The following is a 22,191-nucleotide window of genomic DNA, read 5'->3' as shown; positions in this document are numbered from 1 at the left end:
CCTCTGCCTGCTGTCCCCAGAAAGTTGTAGCCCCAATATATAAATATGCTACCACTATCTACTGTTGATGGTACCCCATGCCCTTGCTTTTGACAGCAACCCAGCAGAAACATCAGCAGGGGGCTACACGCACGTTCAAATATGAGTTTTCCCCTTGAGACAGAAAAACATTTATGTAAACAGCACCACTCTTAGAATTAAGGTTCCCACTCTGAGAATCACCTGTAACCTCTCCCTACTACTCCATTTCAGTTTATTTCATTGATTACTTCTTGGGAATATTTTTCTAGATTTACTTCTTTTTCTCCCTTTTTGTTGCTCTCACCACTTAGTCTCAGATCTCATCTTCCCCTTACCAGATGGTAGGAGTCCCTTAACTGGCCTACTTGCCTTTAATCTGCTGCTTCCCAATCTGTCCTGTATATCACCCGTTTTGGTTAATCCCACTTTTCCATCTTCTGAAAAGACGTACACTGCCGGTGCTATCTTTAGCATTTCAACTTCTACATAATTTGCTCCCATCTTGCCTAGCCATTTTTACCACGGATAATTCTTCATCTCTTCCACATATATGCATATTTTTGGGGGAGGGAGTTTGAGACAGGGTTTCACTATATAGTTCAGGCTGGCCTTGAACATACTATGTGGAGGCCAGGCTGCCCCTGAACTTGGGTGATATTCCTGCCTCAGTTTCCTGAGCACTGGGAGTGTAGGCATGCACTACCATGCCCAGCTCTCTAATATTTTCACATTTTTACTTTGCAAAGTCATTTTATAAACATTAGTTTATATGACCTCCACAAGCCTGTGTTGATACAAGAATGATATTCCCTTTTAAAATAAACTGCTTCATTCAACTATAGTATGTACAAAAAATATACAAATACATAGTTCTGTTAACTGTCATAAAATGAATACACCATAAATCATCAAGCAGATCAAGAAGCAGAACAAGGTTGCCTCAAACAGTCCTTCTCATGCCTTTTCTCCCTTACTACTCTTGCTAAAAATAACCTCTTTCCTGACCAGTGTTACAGGGTAAAAAGGTATCTATTTTTCAACTTTTGATACATAGTATCACACAGTATACACTTTCCTGTGTTTGGCTTTGTTTCACTCGAAGTTGTATCTCTCAGATTCATCACGTGAATACATGTAGCAACATTTTGTTTTAAATAGCAACTGCTTTCATCATTGCATCTGTTGGCTTGTGGTTCTAGCTATTTTGATTAAGGTCAGCTCATTAGCGCCAGCCCTGGGGAAATGCACTGGGCACGTGTTGGCTGAGTATTTATTCTCATTGCTGTGTAACACTGAGTTATTTATTATACTGTAGATGCTACCCCATCCCCTCACTTTTGGGCTATTACAAACAGTGTTGCTCTGAACGGTCTTGTAAATATTGTGGGGAACATGCATTCTGAAAAGAGAAAACATTTTGATGGGAGTTATACATTTTGATAGAAGTACTGGATTGTAGAATATGCAAATATTCAGCTTGACAGTGCTATGATTTGAATAGGGTTTGTATCCCCCAAAGGTACACTACGACTGGAGGCATGGTCCCCAGATGGGGCTGGGAAGGCATGGAACCTTTGGGAGACGAGGCCTACTAGGGATCCTTAGTCACTGGGGGTACAAAGTTCTTCTCAGAGGACTCTACTGGCGGTTCCTGTGAGAAAGCTGTTATAAAAGGGGCAAGCCTGGCCCCGCCTATCCTTTTGTCACTGCTCCTGGCCTAGATGTGACCACTTGCCACACACATGCTCCCACCACAATGTGCCAATATGTTCTGCCTGTTCAGAGGCCAAACCAATACCCCTCCCAATCTTAGCATCTGAACCTTCAAACCTTCAAAATTGTGAGCTAAACAAGCATTTCAGTTTTGTAAGTTAGCTGCCTCTGGTACTTCTTTGTAATAAAGCAAAACTGACTAATACAGATACTGCCATACAGTTTCCAAAGTGATTATGCCAATATACTTCCACCAGTAGTGTATGAAAATTTCATTTCCTCACACTGTTACCAACTATTGCAATCACAAGTTTTTTTTTTTTTTTTTTTTTTAATTTTAGCGTTCTAATTTATATGTAGTGGTGTATTTCTGTGGTTTTAATTTCCCTGTCAACAACTGAGACTAACTATGATTCTCCAAGAATATTGAGGCCAAGAAAGATTAAGTGGTGGGTACAGGTGCAAACCTTAAGTTTCATGGGTTTTATTTTTCTTCATTTTTTTTTTTTTCTGACACTCCACACATTTTATTCCTGAAAGATGAGGTTGGGTTCTAGCAAAGCCACCAAACACACTGTATTTCTGACTCTATCTGAGCTACATAACTACCTGTGTGATTTGTACATGTGAGGTCACTGCCGCACTAAGAAGCAAAAGCCTTTTCAGTAAGAAAGGGATCAAAGGGCCTGTAGACACACGCTATGTACTCTTATAATGTCAGTTCAGAATCTTAGAAGTTTCCCCCGCCAACTCCTCTTTCTGCAGTCCTGGGGACTGCACCCAGGGTGCACTGAGCTACATCCTACGAAGCCTTTTTAAAATTTCACTTTCAGATATGGTTTTGCTAGTTCCCAGGCTGGCTTGGAACTGGCATCTTCCTGCCTCAGTCTCCTGAATAGTTGGAATTACAGGTCTGTGCCATCACACCTGGTCAAATCCTCAAAAGTTTAATTTACTTTATTAATTTTTTTTTCCATTTTATTTTGCCTACAATCCTAACTTTATTTCCTCTCCAATCCTGCAAAGTTTCTTACTTAGTTAAATAAGACGATACAAACAATATCTCAACTTCATCAATTTCTTTTCTTTGTTATTCTTTGTAATACTGCAGCTTCCTCTGCATTCTCATTTTACCAGAAGCCTTAGAAGGCATCTATGTTTACTTTTATCTTAACTGTTTGAAATAAACAAGTTGTTTGGTTAAGGAAATGAGAAGACCGAAATGCAGAGAAACAGATCAGCAACAAAAGTTTTGAAATTTATCCCACACATAAAAACATTTTTCCTCTATATATCTCCCTCTACGAAATATTTCACAAGCAGGAACCAGGGAACAATGTAAAATGAACAAGTGCATACTTTTAACATTGACATGAATTCCCAGCAGAATCTAATTAGTCCTAGATATGAGGAAAATTGGTGATTCCAATGACCACTATTTTTGTTGGTTTGAGGCCGAGGGAGATGCATTTAGACATCCTTTGGGTATGGTCCCCTGTCTAAGCTGATTTCATAGCTAACTATACTGACTGTCTATAAAATACTTAAACCTTTCTGGTTTGCTAAGTAATTGAAGTACCACTGTGAGAATTAAAATGCCTGGTGATGCAGGTCTACCTCATCGTGGGCTACTAATCACATATGCCTTCTCTATGAAGCTCTTAGTTGAATATCTGCCATTTAACTTTGGGAGGTTTACTCAGGGACCTAGACTTAGGGGCATACTGCACCGTTACATGTTTGTTTAGATTAATTTTATTGGTCCATGATGTGTCCCTTTCAAGTGATCAAACATGTTTCCCAATTTACAAGTTATATATGCCAGCGAAGAAGACTTAGGCTAGATGAAATCAGAGAATCTTAACTTAGAGATCATCTAACCAACCTTTCTGGTAATACAGAGGGAGAAATTGAGGCTCAATGACTGAAGAAACTGCCCTAAGATTGTGTAGCTAACTAGTAAGATAGGTGGATTTCAAACCCAGAACCAGCAGATATATATTATACTTGTCGTTATACCATAATATACAACTTCACTTTTAAATCTTTAACTGAAGAAACATACGATTTTATTATTTATCACCTTTGGCCCAGAGTTCTAACTGCAGGTTAAATATTTTCTTACCCTTCTCTTTCGATTCCCTAGAGAAAGGAGCTGTGAAACACACCTGTTTTGTCTTTAAAGACCACTGTATTCCTTGCAGAAACTCTACAAACCTTCCTGCAATCTGTCATTAGAATCTTACTAACATAAATACAGAAATTAGTTATCTGCCTGAAGTCTGTGCATTCACTACTGAAAAAAATAATGGAGTAGAGGCAGACACTTATACAAGTATACTGAAAAGAAATCTAGTTTGCGAATATAATTTATGGCTAATATAAATAGCTTACTAAATAGCTGAATGAGATGCTATATGCTATAGCATATATATATATATATATATATATAAATGTATATGTATTAGTATATATGTTATATATATGTATTAGTATATAAGGTATGGAAATACAATAATGTCCCACTATAATGTTTTCATGGTTTGAGACCACAGTACCAGAGACTATGCTATAATGAAGGCCTCCTGATACTTCTAGAGGTAAGGAGTATGTGTGAGTACAGTGTAGGAGAGGAACTACCTTCTGAGGATTCTTACGTTATAGCATGTTATGATGTGATTTCACACACAAATTATAATATTATCACAATAAGGATTTTATTACAATTTAGAGGATGACATATAGCTTCACATTATTACCCCAAACATTCTGCTACATACTTTTCATATATTGCCAAGTTAATCCTCAGGAATATTACCATTTCATTTTTACAGACCAAGAAACTAAGATTCAAAGAGATTAAGTGGTTTATCCACAATCATAAAGTTTATAATATACAGACCTTGGACTTAAACCCAAGAGTATCTGACTCCAGGGCCATTAGATTTTTCTTCTTGCATTGCCATTACTCACAAAATTTAGAATAAAAGCTCTTCTTAGCATTTCATCAATATCTTTGGCACATCAAGTTGCTACTATGCATCCATTAGATATTTAAAACTATGTTAGGCTCCATCCATCTATCCATTCATCCATTCATCCATCCATCCATCCATCCTTCACATAGATATTAGGTACCTGGTACATCCCAGGCACTGTGCTAGGCATGAAGGATATACACACTGGTGAGTGAAAAGAAGATCCTCAAATCTTCTGACATAGAGGAAAGAGTCACTAAATAGTCATACATATAAATACAACATTATAACTGCACTGAAAGTTCTGATGGATTAAAAGTGGCTTTAGCTACTGAAACTTAACAAGGTACTGTAGCACCTAACAGAGGTTTCTGAATTGAATATGGAGGGTTATGAACAGTTCCTCTGAGGAAATGATTAAGCCTGAAGAGTAAGTAACATTACTTAGGTGAGGAAGATTGTGCTTGGTTGAAGAACAGCATGTGCAGAGATTCGGAGATGAGAGGTAGCACTGCATGTCTGACGTCATGGGAGAAGGCTGGTGTGGATGTGGCAGAGACAGCGAAATGAAGCACAGTACTTGGGCGAGAGGGCAGGCACAGCCAGATTATACTTGGCCTTGGAGGCCTTATAAAGGACTCTGGGTTCTATCCTAGGAGCAATAAGAGATCACTGAAAACCCAAGATAGAAGATAACATAATCAGATTCACATTTTCTAAAAGCTTACAGTGAGATGAGGAGAAATGATTCGGGTGAACAGAGAGTAGATGTAGGAAGAGCAGTTAAGAGGCTATTGGAGTAGCCTAGGCAGAAAATGAATGTATCTTAAATCTAAAAAGGTAAATGTAGAAATGAAAAGAAGCAAATGAATTTGGGATCTAGGAGGTAAAAGTGACAATTTAGTAACAGCTTGAATATACAAAGTGAGAGAGAGAAAGATTCAAAGACGACTCAGGTATCTGGCTAGTACAATTTTCATTAACAGAGAATACTGACAGACAAATGTGGTTGGGGGAAGGAAAGAGAAGTCATGGATCCAGTCTTAACATGTTATATTTACGATGCCTTTGAGGTATATGAACAGCGTCAATGAGGCAATAAGACATGAGTTAAGAGCCCAGAGAAGTCTGTATAAATATAAATTTCTGAGTTACTTGAGAATAAATAGGAAGAAGAAATCACCTGGGGAGAGAAAAGACCCAGGACCAAGACGTGAGAAATTTCAGTGTGTAATGCGTCAGTAGAAGGAGATGAATCTATACAGGAGACTCAGAAAGAATAACCAGTGAGAAAGGAAAACAAGTGGGAGCACGCAACATTACAGAAGCCACGGGAGGAGAGGGCTTTAAGAATAAGAAGTCATTAACAGTGCTGAGAGGTCAAGCAAAATACAGACTCTTAAAACTTTCTCAATTTATTATGAAGTCATTACTGATGCTATCATAATCCTAAAGAGGAGTCTAATTTGAGAGCGCAAAACAACACTTACATAGAAACTACAGAAAACAGATGCGAATTCTTCAAATGCTATAGAAATCCAGCAAATGAAGGCTCATTTTGGCTGATCACCCAGAAATGTCTTTACAGAGATGGAAAGTCTTAAGAACTTTTGGGAGCCCACAGATGAATGACTGAAAAGCGCTCCCTAAAGGCTATTACATGAGAAGGGCGCACTGTGCGGGGTGGGGTGGGGTCGGTGGGTGTGAGTGTGGTGCTAAGGGCTGAACTGCAGGCAATCTCCTTGGATTCCTGTTTTTCATCTATAAAATGGGAAAAAAAGGTTCTTTGCAAAACTGTTTCAGAATTATAAGATGGTAGTATGTGACTCAATCTAGCAAATGGGGACTAATACTGTTTTATTAGTATGTTAAGAGAAAGCAGGAAATATATTCAAACAGATAACGTTGTATACCTTGGTTGGGAGCCTTCTGTTTACTAGAGGGCTCTGACCTTTGTTTCCTATATTTACCTATAGACAAGGGAAAAGCATCAGATAGAAAAGTTTAGTTTTGGGGCCTATTTTAAGATAAATATATGTCACAGACTTTAATAATGGATAGTAAATATATAACTACTTAGTAAGTATATTAAAAGTAAGAATATATTCCTATTTTGTATTAGGGCTAATTGTGTAGAGGGGAGAGAAATAACAGAAAAAAGGGAAAAAGCAAGCCACAACAAAAAGCAACTAAAATCGAGGGTAAGAAACAGAGGATGAGAAAGGCTAAAGAGGTCAGAGAAACAGAAAAGACAGAAAGATGGGGAAGAGACAGACAAGGCCTGTGACAGGCAGCATCTGCCTACAATTCCTTGATTCCTCTACTGCCTCTCCTTACTATCTTTATTTATAGTCCAAACTACAGTATCCCATCTAAGTTGCCTCCTTCTCTGCCTGGTCATGCCACTGCTAACGTCTGCAGCCCAGCGTGCTCCTCCTCCCAGGAATCTCTGAATTGATATTGAACTTGCCAGTAGACCTGTATTACCACACAGAGTTCTAGGCTACTTCCTCTCAACTGTTTAAACAAAACTCAGGGCTGGGGATATAGCTCAGTGGCACAAGCGCCTGCCTGGCAAGCGCAAGGTCCTGAGTTTGATTCCTGGTACCAAAAACAAAAATAAAAACAAAACAAAACAAAAAAAATAAACAAAACCCAAACAGAGCTCATCTACATCTGCCTCTGCTAAACTAACGAGGACACCTTGCAACAGAAATGAGGAATTATGTTTAGAGAACACTGGGATCTTCCTTGGGGATGCTTGTTAGGAGGTACCCTGAAAAAGGCTTTCATTTTATGAGATGAAAAGAGTAATGGACATCATTAAAAAATTTGCTAAAAGCTAAACAAAATTAAGCCAAGGGGGAAAAAACCCCACACTTGGAGACGATGAGACCCAAGTTATTAAGTGTCCTCTTACTGTGTGCTGAGGACCATCTTCATTGTCCCTCATGTAGAACGGCTTGAGTGCTAGAGGATAATCTGTGACAAAGACTGGTGTGTTGCCACAGTGCTTCACCAGGTACTTCTCATGTTCAGTTTGTAGATCAAGACCCCACTGTAATGAGAGAAAATTAATGATAAAAAGGGAAGACAGAGCCCAGATACACAACAAAGCACCCCCACACGACCTCTATCCGTTTCAAGGGCTTCCTCTCCCTGAGGCTCAGTGATGTGTACAGCTTTCAGCTGAGGTTACACAGCTGACTAAACTGAAGTGAGATACTTTCAGCCAACTGCCTGGAAAGATGAAAGTCCTGTCTCAAGGAGTAGCATTCAGCTGCTGAATCGTAGCCCGTAGGAAAACAAAGTACACTTTCCAAAGGGATAAAATTTACTTCAGAACTGCAAGTTTTTATTAATATTGCCCAGAGCTTCTCCCACAGTCACTGATTCTAAATCTCAGGAAATTAAATAAGGGAAGCAATGAGTCTATCTTTGGTTAGATGCTTCTCTTGGTGAATTTTTAAAAATAAGTCATATATTAGATGCTCTAATATGTATGTATGTATCTACTTATTTATTCAGTGGCATTGGGACTGAACACAAGGCTTTTGCACTGAACTACCTCCCGAGCCCTTTTTACTTATTTTTAAATTTTGAGACCAAAGGATCACAAGTTTGAGCCTTGCCCGGGCAACTTAGCTACTTGGTAATTACTCTAGGAATCAACTAGTTCAGTTCAATATTCTGAATGATATTAAAAGGTGACAGACAGTAAAGGTTATATGATTAAATCAAGACGACCCTTGTTCTCAGTCTTGACTCCTTTGTGTGGGCCATTGTGAGCACCAGTGTCCTCAGCTGCTGCTTCATAAAAGCAGTACTAAGTCTGCACCAAAAGAGCACACAAGCAGCCTAGGAGTGGCAGCAGGGAGCGGTGGCAGTGGTGGGAGAAAAGGACTGGAATAGAAACGAGGAGACTTGCCTCTAGCATGTGGTAGGTCTGGACCTATACTCTTGCCAATACAATAAAGGAGTTCTTTCACAGAAACAGCGAGCAGAACAGTGGTGGTCAGAGGTGGGGCTGGGGAAATAAAGAGATGCTGAGCAAAGGGCTCAAACTTTGAGCAAGATGAACAAGTTCTGGGGATCTAATGTATAGTGCGGTGCTGACAGATATGTTCTTTAATTTGATTGTGACCATCATTACACAATGTATACATACATCAAATTATCACACTATATACTTTAGAAAGAATCTTTATTAGTAAATATTTCAGAAATAAAATTTTTCGAAAAGGGTTATTTTGAGTGCTCAAAATTAAAGGCTCTATAAAATTCAAAAAAACCATGTTGCCTAAACTTATTTAATCATATAGCCATTTTGTGTCTGTCACCTCTTATTTTTTAACAAATTAATTCTTTGTTTGTCTTTTTGAGACAGAGACTCACTATTCAGTTCAGGCTTGTCTTGAGCTCACTTTGTAGCCCAGGCTGGTCTCAAACTCACAATGATCCTCATGCCTCAGCCTCCCAAGTGCTGGGATTGCAGGCGTGTGCCTCCACACCCAGCCAAGTCTGTCACCTTTTAATATCATTCAGAATATACATTGGGAAACAGTGCACTAGTTGATTTGTATAGTACTATTCTATGATTATCACTCTCTTTTATCATTTTCATATTCCTAAATTTAAGGGACTTGTTTATAGCCCTTTAGTCACTGCTACTTCAAATAATACAATTCTACTTCAAAATTATTTTTCATCTTAAGTAGTTCAACAAGATCCAGCAAACATCAAAGGCTATGTAGTGATGAGAAAATACTACACATGTCTAATAAGAGAAGTAAGATTATTTTGAAGGGATCTTAATAATGTAAAAACAAAGGACAAGAGAGAAACATGTCACATGCACACAAGTGCAACTTACTACCTCTGGGGTGAAGGTGAAGTTGTGGGCTGCTTTCTTTAAGATCTCTATGGCCTCTGTGTAGGAAATGCTGGAGGAAAACAAGGGAAAAGCAGAGAAAGGGTTAATACAACGGATCTGTGTTTAACTAGGTCATCTTAAAACTACAAAAAGCACATCCCATATAGTTTGCGAGGTCATAAGTGAACACTGAATAATCAGGAATTAAAGCTGATCTAATCCCATGCAGGTCTGATCTGCATGAAGAGAAGTAGATGTTCAATAACTCATTCCTGATGAATTTGTAACATACACAGAGGAGCTAAGTCACTTCAGCAAGTGCGGATTTGCTTTGAGTCCATGTTATACCAATGCCATATAAAAAAAGGTATGAAATACTAAGGATGAAAGAGCAATAGAATTTCCTAGAAGCATCATTCATCCAACAAACATATATTTGGCACCTACTAGATGCTACATACGATTCCAGGCACTGCGGATAGCAACAAAAACAAAGGCCATGCATTCATGAAGACATGATGGATGAGAGAGAGGAGGAGGGTGGGAGGGAAGGAGAGACAGGAAGAAGAAGAAAAAGCAGAGGAGAGAGGAGGGAAGAGGAGGGAGGAAGAAGAAGAGAGACAAGAGCGGAGAAGGGGAGGGAAGTAATGCTAGGTAGCTATTAGTGCTATGAGGGAAAATGAAGGGAGGTAAGAATACAGAGAGTGTTTGCGGGGTGCCATGTTAGATAAAATAGTCAGGAAAGGCCTGAGCTGGTGACATGTGAACATAAACCTGTATCCAGTGAAAAAGACGAACTATGTAACTGTTCGGGGAGAAATGTTCTGGGCAAAAAGAACAGCAAGTACAAGGGCCTAAAGTGAGGAACAGTCTGGCTTGCTAAAGGAACAGAAAGGTCACTGTGTCTGGAGCATATTGAACAAGTGGAAGAATGCCAGAAAATTAGGTAAGAAAGGCAGTCAGAAATCAGATCATATGGACTTTCTCAGGCCATGGTGAGGACTTAGTAGTATATTCTATGTACTATAAGACCTTTAAGAAAAATACCACTGGTTCTCTTAATAAATTCTCATGTCTAAAAGAAGACAAATCAAGAATTTGTTTTAATTTCACAGTGTGAACAAGTAATATATCTATATAGTAAAAAAACAAACCCTTAGTATGTATAAAAGACCACAAAACCCAGGCCTGGTGCATGTGCCTCTAGTGCCAGCTACTGCGGAGGCTGATGTGGGAGGATCACGTCAGCACAGGAGCGGAAGACCAGCCTGGGCAACAAAGCTCGACCTCACCTCAGCAAAACAGATGAAACTACATATTTCTATTTAATGCTATTACAGACTGTTTTTATACACTAATTATGTATCTCCCTTCCTTCCCTGTCCTATAGCCACCAGGTTCCTTTCCTCTCATACAGTCACTCTTGTTGGTTCCCTGTGTATCCTTCCAGAAGAATGAAAAAATATACACATAGCATATATAAGTAAATACTAATAATCTTTTCTTAGTGAATATCAGTAACAGCATATATGTATCATAAATTCTCTCTCATACCTTATTTTACTCACTAATATACCTTGCTGATCTATCTATGCAAAAAACTTTGTTTTTTCAATTAAATAATATTCCATTTTATGGATGTAACATACATAATTAGCTTAACCACCTATTTATTGATGGATATTTTGGGTGTTTCTAATTTTTTTGCTATTACAAATCATGACTACCTATTTCTATTTAATGTTATTACAAATAATTCTTTCATTTTCTATTTCTTCAATTTTAATTTTTATTAGTACACATTTGCAGTACATAATGCTTACACTCTTTGTGGGGAGTTGCTCCATGCACAGAACACACTGTCATTCCTTTTTCATCCCCTTTCCCTCCCCTCCCTCCATCTCTTGGTCCTCTTTTCATTTGCAAAAGATCTCTCTATTTTCTATTATTTTTTACTTTGCTTTTTATTTATATTTGGGGTTTCCCACATAAGAGAAACCATATGATAAAAACTCGGGTGTCTGATTTACTTTACTTAACATTATTGTCCCAAGGTTCATCCATTTTCCTACAAATCACAAGTTTATCCTTTATGGCAGAGTAGTACTCCTTGTGTATAAAGACCACATTTTCTTTTCCCATTCAACTACTGATGGACATATAGGCCACTCCCAAGATTTAGCTATTACGAGCTGTGTTGCTATAAACATGGGTGTGTATGTATCATTGTAATATGATGCCTTTAACTGCTTTGGAGGAATGGCGGGGTTGAATGGAATTTCTAATTTTAGGTTTTTGGGGACTCTCCACACTGATTTCCATAGAGGTTGTACTAGTTTATATTCCCACCAACAATGCAAAAAGATTCTTTTCTTCCTGCAGCTTTGCCAGGATTTGCTATTATTTGATTTCTTAATGATAATCATTATTTTTGGAGTAACATGGAATCTGTGTTGTTTTAATATTACAAATAATTCTTATACACTAATTATGCACTTGAAGAATTGTTGGCTCAAAATCTGTAATTTTTTTTTTTTTTTTGAGACAGGATCTGGCTCTGTAGTTCAGGGTGGCCTTGAACTCACTCTGTAGCCCACACTGGCCTTGAACTCTTGGTGGTTCTCCTGCCTCAGCCTTGTGAATGCTGGGATTACAGGCAAGTGCCACCATGCCTGGCTATAATCTGTAATTTTTATATATTCTGATAGTCAAAGATGTTAGCGCTCTTTTATAGGGGTATATAAACTGATGCACATCAGTAAGAAATGAAAATGTCAGTTACCTTACAAACTGCAGGAAAAATAAAGCAACAGTACTTTGGATAAAAATAATTTGAAAACTTTTTGAAGAACTTCGAGCTAAAAAAATAGTTCACCCAGCACAAACTTGTGTTCTGAGGAAAAGTGAATTTCCTACCTATAAGAACCAACTAGATAGTTTTGTGTTACAGTACAAATAAAGCCCCCAAAGCTATGTTTATGTGACAGTATGTTTTCAGAAAATGAAATTTTTAAAAAATCAAAACCTACTGTTAAATAATATGTAATTTGTAAGGTAACAATGGTGGTGCTCATAGTAGTAACAATAATAGTCACAGTAGTAACAATAATTTTACATTATGTTATGTTATTTTATATATCTTTTTGAGATAGGGTTTTGCTATGCAGTTCAGGCTGGCCTTGAACTCACTTTGTAGCCCAGGCTGGCCTCAAACTCATAGTGATCCTCCTGCCTCAGCCTCCCACATGCTGGGTTACAGGTGTGCACCACCACATCTGGCCTGTAACAATAATTTTAAAATTACTATTTTACATAAGAGATACTGAAACTTTGAGAGAATAAGTAGCTGGCCAACAATCACTCATGTAAGTAATAAATCCTCATCTGCTGACTCCTGAGTCTCTGCTTTAACTGATAATATACTGCCTAAAAGTGGTGGGAGTTTCATATGTTGAATCAAAACAAAAGATAATGGGCTCTGAGTTCTTCTTCTGACTCTACCACTAAGTAATAATATAAATCACTTCAACTTAGTGAAAGCATATTATCAATTTTTATAATGTGTTATACAAACATTTAAAAGTATTTGCAACTGTAAAATAAGATCGCAGTAGCTTGACTTTTAAGTTCTGGTGTGTTTACACATTCTGTTATTTTGTTACACTATTTCTTTATATGATCCTCCAATTACACCAAAAAATATTAAGAACAGTCAGAATGTGAAGCAGTAGGATTTTGTATCATTGGTACATTCCTGCTTCATTATTAAGAAAAAACAACTCTCTGAATACCTCTTACAGGGATAAACATCTCCTCTGACCCACTCTCCCAACACCTTGACTTAGGATAATGCTTGCAAATTCAAGTTACAGCTCTGACACTGGAGATCCTTAAGGGCCATCATCAACTCATTCTACTAAGTATTTTTCCTTGATAAATACAAAGAATAACATGTCTTCTCCTTTCCAGAAACTGTTCCCCAAGTGCTCCGGGGAGAGAAAGAAAGAGACGTGGTGATACTGCACAACACAGTATCAAACTACCTTCATATTTCAAATTTGTCATTGTTAAATGAAGCTGGAGTAAAACCTTTAAGGTAAAGAGACCAGTTTTGACATTTTTTTGCCTCAACTTCACATAAACAAATATATGAAGATTTCATATTATAAAGGAAACTTAAAATAATTAAGTTCTAGCTGGGCATGGTGGCACATGCCTGTAATCCCATCACTCTGGGAGGCTGAGGCAAGAGGACAGGGAGGTCAGCCTCAGCCTGGGAAACTCAGCAACTTAAGGAGACCCATTTGAGAAATAAAAAATAATAATTAAAAAAAGTGTTGGGGATATAGCTTAGTGAAAAGGCTTGGGTTCAGCTCAGTGTGTTTTTTTTTGAGGAGAGAGTTCCATCTCTATGTCTGCTTTGTAAATATTAAATTCAATTACTATACAGGGCCCTTAATATATTTCCATATAAAACTATTTTAACAGGGGCTGGGGATTTAGCTCAGCGGCAAAACATCTGCCTGGCAAGTGCAAGGTCGTGAGTTCGATTCCTGGTACCTGAAGAAAAATGAAAAACAAAAACAACAACAACAACAAAAACTACTTTAACATATATTGAATGATACACTGAAATCTGTATTCAAAAGGACACAGGTCATGTGGTATCCCTCATACATTAATAATTAGTAGAGTCTATACAAAGGACAACACTTTATTTTGCCATCTCTGGTTTTTACTTGTTTTCATTTACTTTTTAAAAGGACTACTCATGGGTAGATTCCAGCATGCCTATATTTTCAGGAATTTCAGTCAGCATCTTAAAGAGTGTGAGGTCGCTGAAGGATGGTGGTAAGCTGTGGAAAGTACCACCAAACAACTGCCCACCTCTCTCACTCTGACAACACTGATTCGATAATCAATGTGAACACACTATCATCATCCTGTTACTTTCAGTGCCTACTCTGAGCACTTCAACATGCACATCTGACTTCAGCAGCCTAAAGTGAGTATCTCTCCCTTCCTTTCAAAGAGCACAAGGATTAACACATTTCAGCTACGAACACACTATCCAGTTTTATATGTGACTGCTGCCTACTATTTTAGTTCTAAGGTGACACCCCCTCAACAATGTGAATATATTATCAATATAGTGTTTTAAACTTCCTGGGGATCTAATCGTGCTCCTTGTTAGGACTGTTACAGTCACATATGGTGGCTTGGTTTCTGTATTAGTATTTAGGTAATTTCGAGGTGACTTAAAGTATATGAGAGGATTTCTTAGGTTTTATGCAAATATAGCACATCATTTTATGTAAAGAACCTCAGCATCCATGGATTTTAGTATTTATGGGGGGAGAGGGGTTCCTAGAACCAATCCCTGGTGAATATCGAGGGATAACTGTATAACTTTAATTGCAGTAATACAGTTCATAAATTATACTAAATATACTATATACTAAATTCATTTATTTTGGTATAATTTATCAATTTATTTACGATAATACAGGTTATTAACTATGAGCCAGACACAAGAGTTATAAAGATAATCAGGACATAAGTCTTGTTTCAAATCTGGGGAGTATGATAAGCAGATTTACAAACAAAAAATTGTAATTCAATGCAATAAATACAATGATAAAGTATGAGTAAAGTTCAGAAAAAAATAAAGTATCTACTTACATTAAAAAGTTGTTTTTTAGCATGTGTTCTAATCTGTCCTTGATAAGAAAAGACAAGAAAAAATTCACAATGTAATTATAGTCATTGCATGTCATTAACATACTTAAAAGAGCAGCTATACTGGGCTTTATTCACAAAACTAATTACCTTGTGACCAGGAGCTATGAATTTGTGACAGAGTTCAACATCTTGAGGACAATTTGAGAGAACACTCATTGCTGTAGCCTTGAAGAGATCCTCCATAACCTAAGAGAAACGGCACAGAGCTGCCTGAGAAGTGAGCAACTTTATACAAAAAAACCTGCTGGGGGGTGGGGCGGGCTCTGCGGCCTGCCTCCAGGTTTCAGCAACTGTAAATCCACTAAGCCTCTGAACCCTTGAATGTACTCCAGCAAATTAGTCCGGTTTCCCAGGAAGCTCAATTTCTTCTCAGAGAGGGAGGGAAAGAGACAGAAAAAAGATTGAATCTTAAGTTAACAGCTTCAATACTTGCAGTGAAGTGAGATGTTAAATGAACAGCTATAACTGATGTTTTTCTAAATATCAATAAACTGATTTGTAGAATCAGGACAATAATAGTACCCAGCTCACAGGATTTTGTGAGAATTAAATAAGATAATCCATCTATCAGACTTATTAGCTTAGTACCTGGCTCACAGAACTATGTAAGTATCAGCTGCTGTGAAGAGTAAGAACATTTTGAAAAGTGTTTCACTTAATCACAGGTAAGTAAAAGTCAGCTCTAAAATTTGAGAGGCAATGATGTTGACAGCTAAGTTATTTAGAAATAACAAGGTTAGGCCCTGGAAAAAGGTCAGTGAAGAAGACAACCGTGGCTGGAGGCACATTTGTTGAGGTCAGGCCTCAGGACAGAGAAAAGACTACATCCAGGGGGACCAAAACCTCTCCAGCCCATTACTTCCTGGAAAGTCCTTGTTTGTTCCATTCCACATATGCTTGCTATGGGACTAGCTTCCCCATTTAATCAGTATTACTTAAACAATTTTACTTGTAATTTTCTTGACTGACCATAATTTTGTTCCACCTTATACCCACCTTGTGATTTTCCATTGGAACAATATCACCTAAGCGACTATACTTGTAATCTTATCAGTTAACTATGGTTTTGTCCCACCTTAACCTGCCACACCTTATGGTTTTGCTCTATAAAACTTGGGTTCCTCAGCAACCCACTTGGGACCCCTTTCTGTACCTCTTAGAAGCCTTCTTTCTCTCAGTAAATACTTCCTACGCTTAACCTCTATTGTTCTTAGAATTCATTTTTTGATTCTGGAGAATATGGACTCTGTATTGGCCATCTAGCAGGTAAGGAATTATATTTCCCTTATATTATTTGGACTTTTTGGAGGTACTATATCATCCCTATATCATGTGTCCTACATCAATGAGATATAGCTAAATATAAATGTATACTATTTTTTGCCAAAGAACAAGTAAAATAATATGAATCTGCATATCACAAATCAGTATATAAGAATTTGTTCTACAAGTTGTGCCCATAGAACATTCATGGCAGATATTTGTTCTTAGAAGAAAACAGTAACTGGGTTGGAAAATATTTCTAAAATCTCTTTGTAAATCAAAAACTAAAATTTTGGGAGACCTGGGTCATAGGTGAGTGGGAGAGCACATGCTTTAGTATCAATGAGGCCCTGAGTTCAATCTCCAGCACCAAAACAAACAAACAAACACAAAACAAACAAAAAAGTAAAAACCGAAATTTCTGGTTAAAACCAGAAATGAGCTCTCTTTAGCCCTGCAAATGTTACGTTCATGAACATGTACTTATAAAGTACAGGTTGCTTCAGAGGGAGGAAATCTTTTCCTCTGCTGCATCACTGGTATATCCTATCCCGGGCTAGAAACACAGTAGGGACACAACTGTCTACTGAAGGAATTTAATATGATCAGATATAGGAAAATAATCCAATTCCAAGTGATAACCACGTATAGTTTATGAGGCATCGGTCTTTATTAGTGTCATTTAATGTAGATGTCTTGCTAAGCTGTATTACATTTCTGGTTTATTCTTTCTGTTACTACAGCCATATATCTTTCCAATCAGCATGTACATTTAATATATGGAAAGAAACTGGTGAGCATATGGGTTTCTAAGCTCTGACAGTGTAACAGTAATGAGAACTAAGTTGGCGGATAGAAAAAACAAGCTAGAATCCAAAGACTAGACAAGCGTCAGGATAACATTGAAGGGATAAACAGAATTAAAGTAGAACTTTCTAAGGGCCTTATACTCTGAGAAGAGATGTCTAAATGTAGACGTGGTGTAAAAAAGTAAAGTAAACCACTAAAATTACAGAACTAGAATAATAAACAATACGTTCTAAACCAGTGGGAGAAAAGAAAGAAAACCAGATGAATTGTGTGGGGAGGGAAGCAGGAGAGAGAAATACATTGATGACAGAAGGACAGCTGGAGGCTACAGATCCTTTACCTTGAGCCTATTTCACCTTCCAAGCCAGCAGTGAGATAAAGAAGTTACTAAATAACTGAACAGTTTATGATCCTAGGAAAGAAAAACAGTGCGGAGATTGCACGGGGGTGGGGGGGTGGGTAGACTGGACGTACATGTGTGGTATTCTGGGACTGTTAAGAGACACAATACACCTATCTATAACCTAAGACTTTGACCACAACTAGGGCTGTTAAACTGGCGGTCTTTCTTAAGCAGGAAACTTCCATTTAAAATTGAAAACCACTGACTTCCCTAACCTTGACTTTCAGATCCTGTAAAAATACATTTGAAGAAAACAGAAACTGAAGGTTTAGCCTAATGCTAAGATGTTTTAAAAATGTATTAGTAAATGTCACTAAAACAGTAATTCTTAATTATACTTTTAGTTCATGAGAGGAAACAGTATTTTAGTACAATAGTCTGATTTAATATTTAAGTGAATGCTTTTCATCAAGATGTTTCCACAGAATGTAATTCATAAAAGGAAGCGAAAGCAAATTATTTCTGAGGAGCACACTTTTTTCTTCTGTCTCTAGGAAAAATGGTCATATTCCAAGTAACTAAATCATTCAACAGTGCATGCCTTGAGTACCTTGGACGAGTGTGGTAGAATAACAAGCAGCAAATCCCTGACACCAAAACTTGGGCATTCTCTTTACTTAACTTAACTTTCTAGTTATTGTTAAATTCATGAAGGTCAGCATTAAGATTCACAAAATTAGTCAGAGGCCTTTTTGTATAACTATGTAAGGAACATCTAATTTGGGATAATTCCGAGATAAAAGTAGAAATCTTTTACTACTTGTAGCTAATACATGGAAACATAAAAAATGAACATGGCAATGTTCATGATAATGTTTCAATATAGGTATACAATGTGCAATGTTGATATTATAGCAAATAGATCTATTTCCTCAATCATCTATAATTTTCTCAAGGTGAAAACATTCAGTATCTTGTCTTCTCATTTTTTTTTTGATGTACAGTGCATAAATATTCTCCATATTCACCTTATTATGCAATACCACATCAGAGTTTCTTACTCTTATTGGTTACTTTGGATCTTTTGGTCAATTGTTCCCTCACCCTCCTTACCCCTGTTCTCTCCCAGCCTCTGGTAACCATCACTACACTATCAACTTTTCTGAGATCAATGTTATACTCCATATATGTAAGGACAGCATGCAGTATATGTCTTTTTGTGTCTGACTTAACATAATGACTCACTTCTATCTGTAGATTCCTAGTATTTTTTTATTTTATGAAAAACTAAAATAAAATTTCATAACAAAATAAAAAGAGAACAATAATAGTTAATATACTATCATTATCTTCAAAGTAGTTACTGAGTACAAGGCATAGACAAAAAAGATTCTCTTTTACAAAGATAACAGCACAAAGCTTTCTTTTTAGTGAACTATGAGAAACCAGTAGTATAACTGAAACAAAATAGCATACATATTAAAATATTTTTGAAACCACAGAATAGGTAATTTGGAGAATTACTTGAAATTCTCCTACTTCCTATTTATCTAGTTTTTATTCTGTCAGTTATTTGTGTATATATGCATAATATATGAGCTTTTCAGATAGAGTATTTAAAGATGAAATACGGGGACTGAGGATTTAGCTGAGCGGCACAGCACCTGTCTGGCAAGTGCAAGGTTGTGAGTTTGATTCCCAATACCAGAAGAAAAACAACAACAAAAAAAAAAAAAAGAAAAAAAGAAAAAAAATGAAATACCATGCCATTGTGCATATCACAATGCATCACATTTTCTGTATCCATTTATCATTTGATGGATACTTAGGTTGATTCCTCATCTTGGCAACTGTGAATACTAACATAGGAGTGCAGATGTCCTTTGACACACTGATTTCATTTTCCTTTGGATATACACCCAGTAAGTAGTGCGACTGCTGGATCATATGCTAGCTCTATTTGTGATTTTTTGAGGAACCTCCATAATTTTCCATAATGGCTAAACTAATTTCATTCCCACCAAGAGTGTGCAAAGACGTTTTTTCCATGTCCTTGCCAGCATTTGTTATCTTTAGTCATTTTGATAATATCTGTTCTTACTGGGTGAGGTGATAGCTTATTGTGACTTTAATCTGTTATTTCCCTGATGATTTTTTTTTCACGTATCTATTGGCCATTTGTATGTCTTCTTTTAATAAATCTTTTCAGGTCTACTGTCCTTTTTTGGGTCTGCTGTTTTTCTTTTTTTGCTGCTGAGTTTTTGGAGTTCCTTACATATTCGAGATATTAACCCTTTGTTAAATGTGTAACTTGCAAATATTTTCTTCTATTCTGTAGGTTTTCTCTTCATTCTGATGACTGTCTCCTTTGCTGTGCAGAAGCTTTTCAGTTGCTAAAATCTCATCTATTTTTATTTTTGTTTCCTGTCCAAAAAACCCTTGCATATTCAGATGTGCAGAAGGCTTTCTCCTATGTTTTCTTGTAGTGACTCTATACTTTGAGGTTTTACATATAAGTCTGGAGACTGAACCCAGGGTTCTACCACTGAGGTATATGCCAAACCCCACTCACTGAAGTCTTTAATCCATTTTGAATTGATTTTTAAAAAAAAAACTGGTAAGATATAAGGGTCTAGTTTCAATCTTCTGCCTGTGAATACCCTAACTGTCTCAGCATGCACTGAAAAGACTCTTTTCTTCAGTGTATGTTCTTCGCATCTTTGTGGAAAATCAGCTGGCTGGAAAAGTGACAGATTATTTCCGCACACTCAGTTCTGTTCAATCAGTATGTGTAGCTGTTTTTGTTCTTTTTTATGTCAATATCATGCTTTTTTTTTTTTTGAGATAGGGTTTCACTATGCAGTTCAGACTGGCCTTGAACTCACTTTGTAGCCCAGGCTGGCCTTGAACTTGCAGCGATTCTCCTGCCTCAGCCTCCCAAGTGCTGGAATTACACACGTGTGCCACTATGCCTGGCTTTTTTTGGGGAGGCCGGTAGTGGTACTGTGGATTGAACCTAGCACTTTTTCACTATGGTATATCCTCAGGCTCTTTTTATTTTGAGGCAGTGTCTTGATAAGTTGCCCAGGAGGGACTTCAATTTGTGAGCCTCCTGCCTTAGCTTCCCTCAGTGTTGGAATTACAGGTGTGCACTACCACACTCAGCTACTACTCCTTTGTGATATAGTAAGTATCAGCTTTGTTCTTTTTACCCAAGGCTGCTTTGCCTATTCAGAATCTTTGGTGCTTCCATAAACTTGGGGGTTGTTTCTTCTCTTTGTGTAAAGTGTGGGATTAGTATTTTGATGAGGACTGCAATCTCGGAATTGCTTTGGAAAGTATGGATATTTTAAGAGTATTAATTCTTCAAATCTATGAACATAGCCAGTCTTTCCACCGTTTTGCATTTCTCTCTTTAATTTCTTTCATCAGAGCTTTGTAATTTTCTTTATAGAGGATTTTCACCTTCTTGATTAAGTCAATTTCTAGGTATTTTATTTTTTGTAGCTATTGTGAATGGGATTGCTTCATGATTTCATTCTTAGCAATCTCATCAGTGATACTTATATATATGTATGTATATACATACATATATAATTTTTAGTTTTATTTTATGGAAAAAAAGGTAAAACAAAACTTCATAACAAAATCATAGGAGAATAACAATAGCTAATACCTTACATGTTGCTATCTTTAAAGTAGTTACTCAGGGCATAAGATATGGGCATAAAAAGTTCTCCAATTCATAATAGCACAAGTCTTCCTTTTAATGAACTAAGAGACACTAATAGTATAACTGACACATTTTTTCCCTCTTCTGGCCTTTCCCCTTTCACCCATCCTTTTAAACAATTCCTTTTAAACAATTCCTTCTCATTTCACACTATCAACTCTACATTTTAGAACTTATTCACTCTTTAAGTTTCACACACCAGGGAGACAATACAGTGTTTATTGAGTCTCATTTATTTCACTTATGAGTGTGGTTTCACATTGCATCCATTTACCTATGAAAGTCTCAAGTTTATCCTTCTCTATGGCTAAGTAGTACTCCATTGTATAAAAATATCACATCTTTTTTTATCCATTCCTTGATGAATGGGCATCTGGGTTGTTTCTAAGATTTAGCTATTACAAATTGTGCTGCAGTAAACATGGGTGCACACATATGCTGTGGTATGATGTTTTTAATTTTTCTGGGAAGATACCCAGACGGGTAATAGCTAGGTTAAATGGGACCTCTAATCTTAGTTTTTTGAGGAATCTCCACACTGATTTCCACAGTGGTTGTATCTGTCTACACTCCCCTCAACAGCGGAGAAGGGTTCCTTTTTCTCCACAGTCCCTCTAGCATTTGTTATTGGTTGATTTCTTGATGATAGCCCTTCTTTCTGGGGTGAGATGGAAGCTCAATGTTGCTTTAATTTGCATTTCTCGAATGACCAATG

General features: G+C 37.2%; 1 protein-coding gene across 3 annotated transcripts in view; it reads right to left on the bottom strand.

Annotated features, from left to right (window-relative positions):
- Nars2 (asparaginyl-tRNA synthetase 2, mitochondrial (putative)) overlaps positions 1–22,191 on the bottom strand; it is a 117,264-nt gene that overhangs the window by 13,359 nt on the left and 81,714 nt on the right. For all 3 annotated transcript variants that reach the window (XM_005379814.2, XM_005379815.2, XM_005379816.2), the window contains 4 exons: positions 15,415–15,513; positions 15,268–15,305; positions 9,589–9,655; positions 7,633–7,770 (listed from right to left, as the gene is read on the bottom strand). In XM_005379814.2, coding sequence (XP_005379871.1) covers positions 7,633–7,770; positions 9,589–9,655; positions 15,268–15,305; positions 15,415–15,513 — 342 coding nt within the window. The remainder of the gene's footprint in view (positions 1–7,632; positions 7,771–9,588; positions 9,656–15,267; positions 15,306–15,414; positions 15,514–22,191) is intronic.

This window comes from Chinchilla lanigera, unplaced genomic scaffold (genome assembly GCF_000276665.1).
Source record: "Chinchilla lanigera isolate Chin_1 unplaced genomic scaffold, ChiLan1.0 scaffold00013, whole genome shotgun sequence".
Classification (NCBI taxonomy): Eukaryota; Metazoa; Chordata; class Mammalia; order Rodentia; family Chinchillidae; genus Chinchilla; species Chinchilla lanigera.
Note: the sequence above shows the minus strand (reverse complement) of the source record. Positions and strands in the feature narration are given on the sequence as shown.